We start from the raw sequence: 12,297 nt of genomic DNA, 5'->3' as shown, positions 1-12,297 counted from the left end.
CCCCAAGAGAGCGAGAGAATCTTAAGCAGGCTCCGTGCTCAGTGCAGAGCCCAATGGGAGTCTCAGTCCCACAACTGTGATCCAGATTTGGACTCCTAACCAACCGAGCCTCCCAGGTGCCCCAAGTCTCCCTTGTTATAAAGCAGAAAGCAAAATAACCTGTATTTCTTACAATGTTATTTTATTGACCATAGTCGATTTTTTAAGAAGCTGGGTTTACAAAAAAGGCAAGTGGGGCATCTGGGTGGCTCAGTCAGTTGAGCGTCCAGCTTCAGCTCAGGTCATGATCTCTCAGCTGGTGGGTTCAAGCTCTGCGTCAGGCTCTGTGCGGACAGTGTGGAACCTGCTTGGGATTGTCTCTCCCTCTCTCTCTTTCTGCCTCTACCCTGCTCACTCTTTCTCAAAAATAAATATCGAAAAAGGCAAGATTGTACAAATATCCAGAAATAATGGAGATGCCGGGCCATAACCAGATGGGCATTTTGTCCGTGAAAATGTATGAAATTCCAGGGAGGTGTTGGCTTGGTGTTAAACAGCAGGTTTCCATGGCACTCAGTTTCTCACTCCCTGAGTGACAGGGTCCGGGCCAGGGTCTCTGCATCTTGCTGGGGTGGGGATACCAGCCATCAGGGCTGTGCTGGAGGTGGGACGTGTGCTAGGAAGCTTGAAGCCCAGGGTGTGGACTAAGATACCAACTCGGCACACATGGAGGTGAAGTGCCCACTGAGCCACAGCCACAGGGTCTGCACTTTGTGGAAAGTGTCTCTTCTGTGGAGTCTCTTCAGCTGTTTCGCAGAGAGAAGGCCTTGCCCTCCCTTCCTTCCTTCCTTCCTTCCTTCCTTCCTTCCTTCCTTCCTTCCATGTTTATTGTTGAGAGAGGGAAAGAGACAAGAGTGTGAGCAGGGGAGGGGCAGAGAGAGAGGGATACACAGAATCGGAAGCAGGCTCCAGGCTTTGAGCTGTCAGCGCAGAGCCTGGCTCGATCTCATGAACTGTAAGATCATGACCTGAACCGAAGTCGGATGCTTAACCGACTGAGCCACCCAGGCACCCCTGACTTTTATTTCAATGTTTATTAATTTTTGAGAGAGAGAGAGAGAGACAGCATGAGTGGGGAAGGGGCAGAGAGAGAGGGAGACACAGAATCCCAAGTAGGCTCCAGGCTCCGAGCTGTCAGCACAGAGCCCAATGGTGGGGCTCGAACCGACGAACTGTGAGATCATGACCTGAGCCGAAGTTGGATGCTCAACTGACTGAGCCCCCCAGGTGCCCTCTGAAGCCCCTTTCTAAAGTGACAGCCAGCCGGCTTCATCATCACGGTCGGTCTGTCTGTGTAAAGTCGCCTGCAGGATGTTGATGACGTGTGCAAGGCAGAACAAAGCTTTGCACGAAGCTCGTCAGCTCACCGTAGCGTGGGGAAGTTGGGCGCGTGTTCCGTCCGTGTCTTGCATTTGGGGAGTGCACCAGACCAGAATGATCCCTGCTTAGTGGCTTTGGGCCCCTCCCCTGCAGCACAGATTTTCAGAAGCCATTTCACCCCTTCTGGAAGAATAGTGACCAGGCCTGTAAGCACATCTCCACTCTGGTTTTCTCGCTGCAGAACCTCGAGGCTGCCCTGAGGTCCCGCATCGCGCTGTGGGGATGTCCGAGAGCCCCGTCGGGCCCAAAGCCGCGACGCTCCGGGCTGACATGCCGGCCGCGCCCTCCTCCTTCCAGCGGGCGTTCACGTCCAGCACCACCTCCAGCAGCAGCCCCGGCCAGCGGCGCAAGAGGTAGGGAAACGGGCCCTTGCGCTTAGCGGAGCCGCCCTTGCAGATGGAACAGGCCACGGAGGGGAGGGCGGAGGGCCTGGCCTGCAGCCCACACGCGGCTGCTCTGTGTGCTGAGAACCGTCGCTCTTGAGAAGTGTAATCACAGATAGACACTCCTGAGAGCGTCCCCCCACTGTTGACGGGCCACGTGCTCAGGGAACCCACCGGCAGGTGGACTCTGGGGACAGTGGCCAGTTCAGGACCGGCACCTGTGACAGCGTGCTCTGAGCCAAGGCCGGAGCAGGGGTGCCATTTCACCCCTTCTGGAAGAAGGGCCTTCTCGGCGGCCAGGATGGCGGTGCTCTTGGGGACATGGAGTTTGTCCCGGTGTTCGGGAAAGCCCAGCGACACCCCCTTGGTGGATTGCGAGAGCAGGAGGGGCACACAGAGGGAGAGAGGTCATGTCGGTGCTTTGTGGGGGCCGGCCCTTGAGCCACTGCATGTGCCCTGACCAGGAACAGTTTCTTGGTGTTTCCCTAGGACGCGTCATGCCCCAGCTCTTGATTCTGCCTCCTTCCTCTTTTTTTTTTTTAAGTTTACTTATTTATTTTGAGAGAGAGAGAACAGGGGAGGGGCAGAGAGAGAGAGAATCCCAAGCATCAGTGCAGAGCCCAATGTGGGGCTCAAACTCACAAACTGTGAGATCATGACCTGAGCCGAATCAAGAGTCAGACGTTTAACTGACTGAGTCACCCAGGCGTCCCGTTCTTCTTCTTGAAGCCAGGGTCAGGGTCTCATCTGAGGACTTGGTGTGATGCCTGGGGCAGTAAGTGTTTGCTAGGGAGTGTGTGTGATTTGCTGGCTGGGAGCTGACTTTCTGGAGTTCCAGAAATTTGGAATTTCTGATTCCCTCCATCCTGGAATTTCTGGCTTCGGGTAGGGTAACTTCTCATATTACTACTGGGCTCCTTTAATCAGCTGGTTAGGGGAAACTGAGTCAGGTGCCCTGGCTAGCTATCAGGGGAGGGGGAAGAAGAAAATGGGGAGCGTGGTTTGTGCCTGGGGAAGCCATTCTGCCAGAAACCGCACACAGTGAACTGCGTGGCCGACGTGCATGCAGGGCAGGCACAGACTGCCAGCTGGACACGGGGCTGAGAGGCTTCGGAGCCGGGGACCCGGGTTTTGTCTTGAGCAGAAGGGCCTTGGCCGAGTGAGGAGGGAGGAGGCAGGGAAGGTGTGATCGGGTGCGAGGGGCTGAGCATCTTGGGGTGAGCGGCGAAGAGGGAAGGGCGGGTCTGACTGCTGACATTTTGGGGGAGCCTCAGCACCAGTTTCCCGTCTGTCTTCGCCGCCTGGGGGACCCCTGCTGATCCCCGGGCGCCTCCTAGAGTGTTCTGATTGCTCTGTCTTTCCAACAGCCCTCCATCCGCCGAGCTCCCATGGGTGGAGAGCAGCCCCAAAGCCTCGCTGGCCCTGTTGGGGAGCGGCCGGCCGGCAGGAAGCGTCCTGGGCTCCGGCGAGTTCCCTGGCTCCAGCCTCGGCCCCGACAGCCCCGGGCGGCCCCACCTCCCACCCGCCGAGCTCCAGGCCCCTTTCCACAACCACCAGCTGTCCCTGGCGGAGCCACCTGAAGCTCTGGGCCCCCCGAGTGGCCAGGCCTTCCTGGGCTTCGGCACTGCCCCCGTGGGGAGCTGCCTTGCCCCTGGGGACGACCCCGGGGCCTTGCTGGTCCATTCTCACGGAACACCCCAGGCCCCCAGCACCCCGCGGACGGCAGCAGCGGCCGGTGACAGCGGCTTCCTGTCCTCCAGTTTTCTCACGGTGACGCCGGGCCACAGCGGCCACCACAGTCCGCTGACTCTGCCCGGGCAGCCGCCCCTACCCGAGAAGAAGCGAGCCTCGGAGGGGGACCGGTCTTTGGGCTCAGCCTCCCCTTCATCCAGCGGCTTCTCCAGCCCCCACAGTGGGAGTTCCATGAGCATCCCATTCCCCAACATCCTCCCGGATTTCCCCAAGGCGTTGGAGCCAGTGGCACCCAGCCCAGGTAGGCACGTCTCCGCCGGTGGGAGCCCCGTGTGCGCTCGCTCAGCGAGGAAGGGGCCCTGGGATGTCCGGGCAGCGCCTTAAGAGCGGAGCCCAGAGCCGTCCAGTGGGGTCTCTGTTCCCTCTGCTTCTGCGCTGACCCACGGTGGGTTCTGTTTCTCCTGCCACTGGGAATCCTTGTTCTTCGAAAATTTTTCTTTTTGTTGTTGTTTCTATTTTGAGAGAGAGAGAGCAGGGGAGGGGCAGAGAGAGAGAGGGAGAGAGAGAATCCCAAGCAGGCTCCGAGCTGCCAGCACAGAGCCCGATGCCGGGCTCGAACCCACAAAAACTGTGAGATCATGACCTGAGCTGAAACCAAGAGGTGGACATTTAACTGACTGAGCCACCCAGGCGCCCCTACCCCCTTTCTTTTTCGAATTCAGTGAACTCATTCAAAATTTAACTATGGAATGTTTCAAATGTGTAAGAATAAGATACTGACACGATTAAGCAGCACCCAGCCACTCCGTCTGCCTGTCTGTCCTGCTCCCTGGGGCCGGCCGCCGTGTCGCCCCAAGTCTGCGCTGGTCAGGAAGCCCTGCTCCCTGACGCACATCAGCCAGCTCCCGCGTAGTTAAATATGGCGCTCTTTCCCAGGACACCCCATCCTTGCCCCGCATTGGACTTTGAACGTTTGGTTCCATGAGACGTGAGCGGTTGCCATAAACCCTCCGCAGTGACCGGTTTTACATTCTGTTTTGCAGATAATGCCGGTGATAAACATGTGTCCGTGAACTTTGTCCAAGACACATCCAAATTCTGGTACAAGGCGGATATCTCCCGAGAGCAAGGTGCGTGGGCAGGACAGGACCCCGGGGTGGGAACGTCCGGGGCTCGTGGCCTTGAGCAAGGCCTGCCCTTTATCACCTACCTCTGCAGAAAATGCACCTTTAGGTTTTTACGGCAGAGGCTCAGTCCTAATGAGGGAGCTGGGCAGACGTGAGCACTGCCCGTGAGCATGGCGGCATGCCCGTGTGCTTTCTGGTGGCTCTGCCAGCTGCCATTGGCAGTGATGACTGCGGATGGTCACAGGCAGAGATGTTCCCGGTGTCCCCGTCCGGGCCCTGAGCCTCGGGGGAAGGAGGAAGGCCGGAAGTCTCCCCAACACCCTGGCCTCTGTGCACGTGCATTTGTCCACAGCGGAAAGACGGGCACTCAATCAGGGGGCCCGTGATGGGTGTCCCCACCTGCCTCACACACATGCCACACGGTGTGTGCCTGTGGTCCTGCCCCGCGGCAGCTGGGAAAATTCCAGGTCGTTGGTGTTTTTGAGCAGCTAAGTCACGTATCACTTCTTCCTGGAAGATTCACAGGAGTGGTGTCCGGGAGGGGGGCGGCCAGCTGGGGAAGAGGTGGGGGCGGCCCCTGGGGTGAGCAGCTGTCATCCTGACGCAGGCTTGGTGGGGTCGCTGGAGGCAGGGATGTGGCTGCACGTGCACCGTCTGAGCCGCATCCCGGGGGCCGAGCCGGGACAGCGTGCCTCAGAGCAGGGAGGAGGGATGAAGGGCAGGTCCTCACACAGCCCACATGGGGGACAGTTTCTGCACAAAGTCCTCAGGCCTCGTCCTGAAGATTAGTTCTCACAACTGCCTGGAGAGAAACAGTTAAGTGGCTGGAAAACGGCACTGTTCAACTTTCTCGTTGGAATTCTTGTATTCAGTTAAGTGGATCATAAACACGGTAAGAATGTGCCTTTCTTCCCACGAGCTCAACGAACCTATTGTCACGTTGCATGGGGGGGAGCCTGCGGCCTGGGGGGACCTCCGAGTTCCTGAATTGGCCTTTGTGGCCGTGCTGCGTGGCTGAGCGCCGCATTCTTGTCCCCTCCCTGCTCGTGGTGCAAGAACCCCCATGACTGAGGCCATGAACCCCAGTGCTAAGTGCCTGGTCCAGTGGGACGGTCTGAGAAGGGCCTGTCACGCACTGTGTTCTAGAAGATTCTGTGTGGAGTTCCTTTTCCGCTGGTGCAGCCTCCAGCCTGGGATGGTGGGTGGGTGGGCTTTCTGAGGAGCCGGGGCTCCCCCTAGAGGCAGGTGGTCCCGTAGGACACACGTGGCAGGGCCCTGCCTTGGAAGGTTCTGGAGAGGTTGGGCATGGGGGGGCGCCTGGTAGGCATGCAGGGGTGGTCCTCTGTGCCGCACGTGTACAAGTGTTTCTCTGCTGGGACCTCATGTTGAAATAGTTCACGTGTGCTCTGGGCGTGGAGTTTCCCGGTTGAGCCACACACAACTTCTCTGTGTTCTCCGTGTTTTGTGTAGAGGTCACCCCTCCAACCCCCGACTAACGTTCCCTTGAGCGCCCACCTTCTGCAGATGGCAGAAAGCTGCCTGTGGGTTTAGTTTGGTCTGGTTTGCTTTGTGTTTTAACTGTGGGGATGTGCCTCTTTGGGGACAAGACTGGTCACATACGTCCGTGTCCAGGTCGGTGCCTCGGGAGTTTTTTAACCTGCACGTAGAAGTTACGCAGGGTAAACGGGGCTTCCGGGTGAGGTAGATACGAGATACAGCTGTTCCGGCAGAATGCACTGGGCCCCCGTGCTCTGGCTTTGAAAGCACCGGTTTCGCGAGACAGTGAGGACACGGCCACTGCCCGCCACCCACTTCCGAGGGGAGCGTGAGGCCCGCTCTGGGCAGGGCCTTGTGCCGCATCCAGGATGTGTCCTGGCTCATTCTGTTTCAGAACAGGGTCTGACCTTGTCCTCGAGCCCCGCCCCCCCCCCTCCGCAGAGCAGACCCAGCCTCCCCTGTGCCCTTGAGGCTGGGGCGCCTCTGTCCGCCACAGCCAGGGAAGATCGCAGCGTTAAAAGGGAAAGAAAAAGCTCTGTGAGGTAGATCACAGTTGAAAATAGGTCATTCTCTAAGGATCGTTTCTTCCCGCTTCCACGGTCAGCCCCCAGATGTAGAAACACTCCAGGAGCAGAAGCCTGCTGGTGTCGGTGGCCGGGTCCTGGTGCCCCAGCGCACCCACCTGCCCTGCAGCCTCGAGCCCGTGTAGACGGTCGGGCAGCAGGGGCGAAGGCACCTCCCAGGGCCACCCCAAACCTGCCCCCTTCCGGAGAGCCGAGCCCTCGCCGCCACTGCGTGCAGTTTGCCCGCTCCTGCGCGGGGGCCTCAGCCTGGACGCGGGGGAGGGCGCTGTCCCACGTGAGAGAAGGGGAACCTGGTCATTTCACTGGGAGCTGGGCCTTGGACAGCGGGCCCCACGGCGCTGTTTGCTGAGATGTCACCCGTGGATGTCCTGCTCCATTTCAGACACGGCAGTTCCGTGGCTGTCATTTTGGGTCACTTTATACTTGAAATCCCTTTCTTTCCTCAAGTTGATAAGCTAAGTTGTAAGATGTGGTCCGGTTACGAGCGGACATTCTGGCCGGTGTCTGGGCAACAGGTTGTCGTCTGCCCCAAGCTGCCATCTTCCAGGACCCCGAGCCCAGGCCCCGGGGCCCAGGTTTTGAACGTGGAGGGAGGGGTGTGATTTCAAAGCCGCATATTCGCCACGAGCCCCCAGCCTCAGGCAGGAAGTTGGGAGGATGGCTGTGCCAGGCCCAGCTGTCAGCCCTGGCTGATGACGGCCACATGGGTAGGGGGCTTCCAGCCCCATCCAGGCTGCCACAGACCCAGGGGACGGAGGGCCACCTATGGCCACATTTTTGCCATCCCCTGAGGCGAGTCTTGGGATTTGCGTTAAATGTCCAGTAACTTTTGGAGCCCATCCTTTTGTGTTTGGAAAATGTAACAGAGGCTTCTTTCCTTCTGCTACGTGGGAAGCACACACTCTAAAGTCTCTGAGAAAAACTCCCCACGGGGAGAGGGTGCCGGACGGGGCCCCGGCGGGGATGGGAGACCGCCTTGTGCCTCCTTCCTGCCCGCCACGTTGTGTGTATGGAGACCCGGGCCGGGCACCTCGGCTGGGGGCCGGTGTCCTGGACGGTCAGCTGGGGTCCTCATAGCTCACAGGTGCCGTGGGGTGACGGCCGTGCTGTGTACCAGGAGAGCTCGGAGACCATGACTGGTACCTTCGTGAGCCAACATTTTGCGGGGTGGTCTGCATCCTTGGCAGTCAGGCCCTCCATGAAAACTGTGCGTCATTACAGAGCCTCGCCCCCCCAAGGAACGGCGGGCCTGCTCCCCTGACCCAGTTTGCAAAGGCCGTGAACGGAGGTGGCTTGCTGGGCCGTGGGGTCCCTGGCAGACGTGTGTGTTTCTCTGCTTCCCTCCCCAGCCATCGCCATGCTGAAGGACAAGGAGCCTGGGTCGTTCATCGTCAGGGACAGCCACTCCTTCCGAGGAGCCTACGGCCTGGCCATGAAGGTGGCCACTCCCCCGCCCTCCGTCCTGCAGCTGAACAAGAAAGGTAGGGACCCGGGGGGGGGCCCGTCGGGTGAAGTAACCCACATGGAGTGTGTGTGGCTCACGTTTCCACCAGTGAGACGACTCTTACAGCCGCGCTCAGGCTTCCTTCTGTCTGTTTCTATTGTGGCCCACTAAGTGCCATCCTTGTTCAGGCAAGGACGATAATTATTTGTGAATTCTATTTCTTTATTGCTTCAAGTAGGTGATGCATTCCATTGTCCAGCTGCCGGAGTGAACAGCCCCTGGGCCCTGTTCTGCGCCGGGAACCTTGATACATTCCTGTGTGTCCTTCCCGACCATCTGTCCAGTGTGTGGAAACACACACTTTTCCTTCTTTCCCACGTAAAAGGCAGTGTCCCGCATACACGATTCTTGTGCCTACTCTTGGCGGAGCATTTTGGTGGATTAAAAGTGCGCTGGTATCAGCCTGGAGTCATAAGATGACCTTTCTTTGGCCTGATGAACCATGTACGGCCGTGGTCTAATCTGCTTACTCTCTGGAACCCTTTTTGTCGTGAACATAACCACGGTGCAGAGAAGTTTGCGATGTCTTGGTGCAGGACACACGTTATCTTGAAGCAAACACACACGTTCCCATGGCCCAGGAGACAACCTTGGGGGCAAGCCCTCGCATGCCCCTCCCATGCGTCATAATCCATCGTTGTGGGACCTTCCAGCCACCCCAGAGTGGGCTCCGTGAGGCCCTTGGCACTGGCCCCATGTCCTGACATCATGCCGTCGGCCCGTGAGCACCTCCAGTTTTCCCTGCCCTGCCGTATCTCCAAAAGTCCCCGTGTCTGTGTGCCGTGGGACAGAGCCTGGAAACCGGAATGTGTCAGTGCTGGGTGGGCTTCTTGGTGTCACAGTGTCCCTGCTTCTGGCTAGTGACCAGAGGAGGGACTGTATCACTTTAAAAAGTTGGTGAGTTCACGCTGATACAGTTCCAGTAGGGAGTCACATGCCCTTTCGGGCCCTCCCCAGTGACACGCGTGTCCCTTCCAGTTCCCGCCTGTCCCTTCCTCCGTTCCTGACGCACACATGGTTCAGATCACCCAGGGAAGCCTCGTAAGTAGGAGGTTAAATTATTAACCACCTAAATTATATTAACCACCAAAATAGGAATCCATAGTTGTGCCTGCTCTCAACTTTATAGAAGGAAACTAACGTGTATTTTGTGACCTGCTTTTGCTCATATTATGAGATTCATTGTTTTATTTTACTTTATTTTATTTGATGTTTTATTTTAGAGAGTGAGAGAGAGCAAGCAGGGGAGAGGGGCAGAGAGAGACAGAGTCCCAAGCAGGCCCCGTGCTCAGTGCTGAGCCCGACTTGGAGCCCCATGTCTCGAACCGTGAGATCACGACCTAAGCTGAGATCAAGTCAGACCCTCAACTGACTGAGCCCCCCACCCCCAGGCACCCCAAGATTCGTTGTTTTCTACTTGTGAGACTGCTCCTATCTGTTGCTGTCTTTCCTCACTGACAGCTTTCCAGGGCATGAACACAGGCCCACCTTGGAGACCTTGCGAGCACATCTCCAGACAGGTCGATAAAGCCCATATCGCAATAATGCGCATCCAAGAAGCTTTTTGGTCTCCTGGTGCGTGTAGAAGTTACGTTTACTCTGTACTGTGGGCTACTCTGTGTGCAATAGCCTTAAGTCTAAAAAGTCAACGTGTGTACCTTAATGAAAAAATACTTCATTGATAAAAAAGCTAACTGCCTATCACTGACCACAGATCACTGTAACGAACGTAATAATAATGAGAAAGTTTGAAATACTGCAAGAACACCAAAGCTGTGGCACAGAGACGCGAAGCGAGTAAATAGCACCAATGGATTGGCTTGACTCAGGATCGCCACAAACCGTCGGGTTGTAAACAGTGCAACATCTGGGAAGCACAGTGAGGCGAGAGGCAGTAAACCGAGGCAGCTCCCCCTGCACTGGCCTCACTGGGAGCGGGAAGAGCTCATGGTTCACCCACATTCCGCGCCCAGGACGGAAGAGGGTGTGTAGAAATCCTGGGCGGAGGCTGTGCCCACGGCTTCCAGGAGAAACGGCCTTAGGGCTGCGCCTGGAGGGACGTGAGGTTTGGCAGTCAAGGCGTCCGGCCTCAGGCGCGACCGAGGGGCTTGAGGGAAACCCAGGTGTCCCTTTGGGCACAGGTGGCTGTGGGTGGGGGTGCACATGACTCAGCACAGACCCCAAGTCTGGATAGTGGCATCTGGAAGCAAGGGGGGAGGAGGCTTCGTGCAGATCAAGTGTAATAGCTCAGCCTTGGGGGGCACCTGGGGGGCTGTCGGTTAAGCATCCGACTTTGGCTCAGGTCATGATCTCACGGTTCGTGGGTTCGAGCCCCATATTGGGCTCTGTGCTGACAGCTCAGAGCCTGGAGCCTGCTTAGGATTCTGTGTCTCCCTCTCCCTGTCTCTCTCTGCCCCTCCCCTGCTCACACTCTGTGTCTCTTTCTCAAAAAGAAAAAAAAAATTAAAAAAAAAAAAAAAAAAAAGGAAGAGCTCAGCCTTGAGACCAGCTCCAGAAGCCCCGTGTGTCCCCACCAGTCCTGGGTGAGGATCATAGCAGACAAGAGTCTGGGGACCGGAGCATCTTGTGTCTGCGGAGATGGGGTCCCGGTGGAGAGCCGGGACGGTCTCCATGGAAACTTCCAGCCAACATCTTCCCTGCACGTAGTGTCACACTGTCACTTTGGAAGCACAGAGGATGCCGTGAGTGCGTTCTCGCCTCCAGGTGTGCATCCACCACGCAGGCGGACTTTGACTCAGCCCTGAGGTGAAGGTGACGAAACAGGACGCAGAACAGCAGGTGCATGAAGCACAATGTCACCGGCACCCGCAGGCTGCCTGTCCTCGCCCAGCCCTAGTCCACAGATAAGTTTGGGAGGAGAGAGCTCAGCGTGCCGGCATCCCGCCCGTGGTACCCGGAGACCACGCAGCGACAGTCATCCTGAGGACGGATCTGTTCTCTGGGCAGCTGGCTGTCCCTCCGAGGCACTCGTCACCAGGGCCGTGTGTCCCCTTCAGTGCTAAAGACGCGGATCATTTTCCTCAGAGATGAGGCGCCATGCTGCCTCTCAAGGAGTCTGGCCCTTTCCCTTCCTGCCAGCCCCACTGTCCCTGTGTCACCGTCGTTGTCTGTGGACCACGGTGCGAGCCGCCCACGGGCAAGGCAAGGGACCAGACCCCCCCAGCAGCGGGTCCTGCTGTCCGGCTGCCTCTTGCTCGGAAACAGAAGTGACCGCAGACGCGGTCCGTGGCGGGCACGGGGGGCACAGAACTGTCACTTCTTTCCCTGTGTTTACTGTGTTATTCGTATTCTGCCCTCAGACGGCGTGCCCTTGGCTGTGTTTTCACCAGGTGCTTCCTCGTAGGATGCATGACCAGCGGGGACACCGGTGTTCTGTGCAGTTACAGTGACGGCGGGGGGTGGGGGGGGGCTTCCTTCCTGGGGGCCTGTTACGCGGCTCCTGGGTCAGTCGCACCCACAAGACTGGCTCCTCCAACTCTTCTCAGTGGCTCACTCCCGAGTATCCCCCTTGTGTCCCGAGCCCTCTGATCCCCCCGCGTACGTAAGACGGGAAGGTGCCAGACGCCCGTGTTCCTGCTTGCAGCTGCTGACTCGTTCCCCGCACTGGGGGTTCTTGCAGAGCATCTGCGGGTCTGTCCCCAGGACCCCTGCATCTCCGGGCATGTCCCCGTGGGGGCTCTGCGCTCCTTCCCAGGACAGCCCCACCCACGGCCCCTCCCTTTAGCCCGTGTTCTGTCCCCCTCTCCCATCCTCCCGGGCTCCCGTTTTTAAATTCTCTCTTTTTCCTTCTAAATCTCTTCCCACAGCGGGAGACCTGGCCAACGAGCTTGTGCGGCACTTTCTGATCGAGTGTACCCCGAAGGGAGTGCGGTTGAAAGGCTGCCCCAACGAGCCCTATTTCGGTAAGTGGCTGAGGGGGCACAGTCCCCGTTCTGGCCCACGCAGTGTGCATCCCCCTGCCGCCCCCGAGAGGCAGGGCTATCACGCCGAGGGTGCCTCACTCCCTTAGCGTCTCTGGAATAAACTGGGTATGGAAATGCTCTGAAAGCTTTCTCGAAATCAAACGGATG

The 12,297-nt window shown here is 58.0% G+C and overlaps 1 protein-coding gene across 4 annotated transcripts in view; it reads left to right on the top strand.

Annotated features, from left to right (window-relative positions):
• The window catches only part of TNS3 (tensin 3), a 210,592-nt gene that overhangs the window by 182,625 nt on the left and 15,670 nt on the right, over positions 1-12,297 (top strand). For all 4 annotated transcript variants that reach the window (XM_040455025.1, XM_040455026.1, XM_040455028.1 and 1 more), the window contains 5 exons: positions 1,601-1,772; positions 3,170-3,795; positions 4,538-4,624; positions 8,052-8,183; positions 12,034-12,129. In XM_040455025.1, the coding sequence (XP_040310959.1) occupies positions 1,601-1,772; positions 3,170-3,795; positions 4,538-4,624; positions 8,052-8,183; positions 12,034-12,129 (1,113 nt within the window). The remainder of the gene's footprint in view (positions 1-1,600; positions 1,773-3,169; positions 3,796-4,537; positions 4,625-8,051; positions 8,184-12,033; positions 12,130-12,297) is intronic.

The sequence above is a fragment of the Herpailurus yagouaroundi genome, unplaced genomic scaffold (genome assembly GCF_014898765.1).
Source record: "Herpailurus yagouaroundi ecotype Mexico unplaced genomic scaffold, PumYag 214, whole genome shotgun sequence".
NCBI classification, from domain to species: Eukaryota; Metazoa; Chordata; class Mammalia; order Carnivora; family Felidae; genus Herpailurus; species Herpailurus yagouaroundi.
Note: the sequence above shows the minus strand (reverse complement) of the source record. Positions and strands in the feature narration are given on the sequence as shown.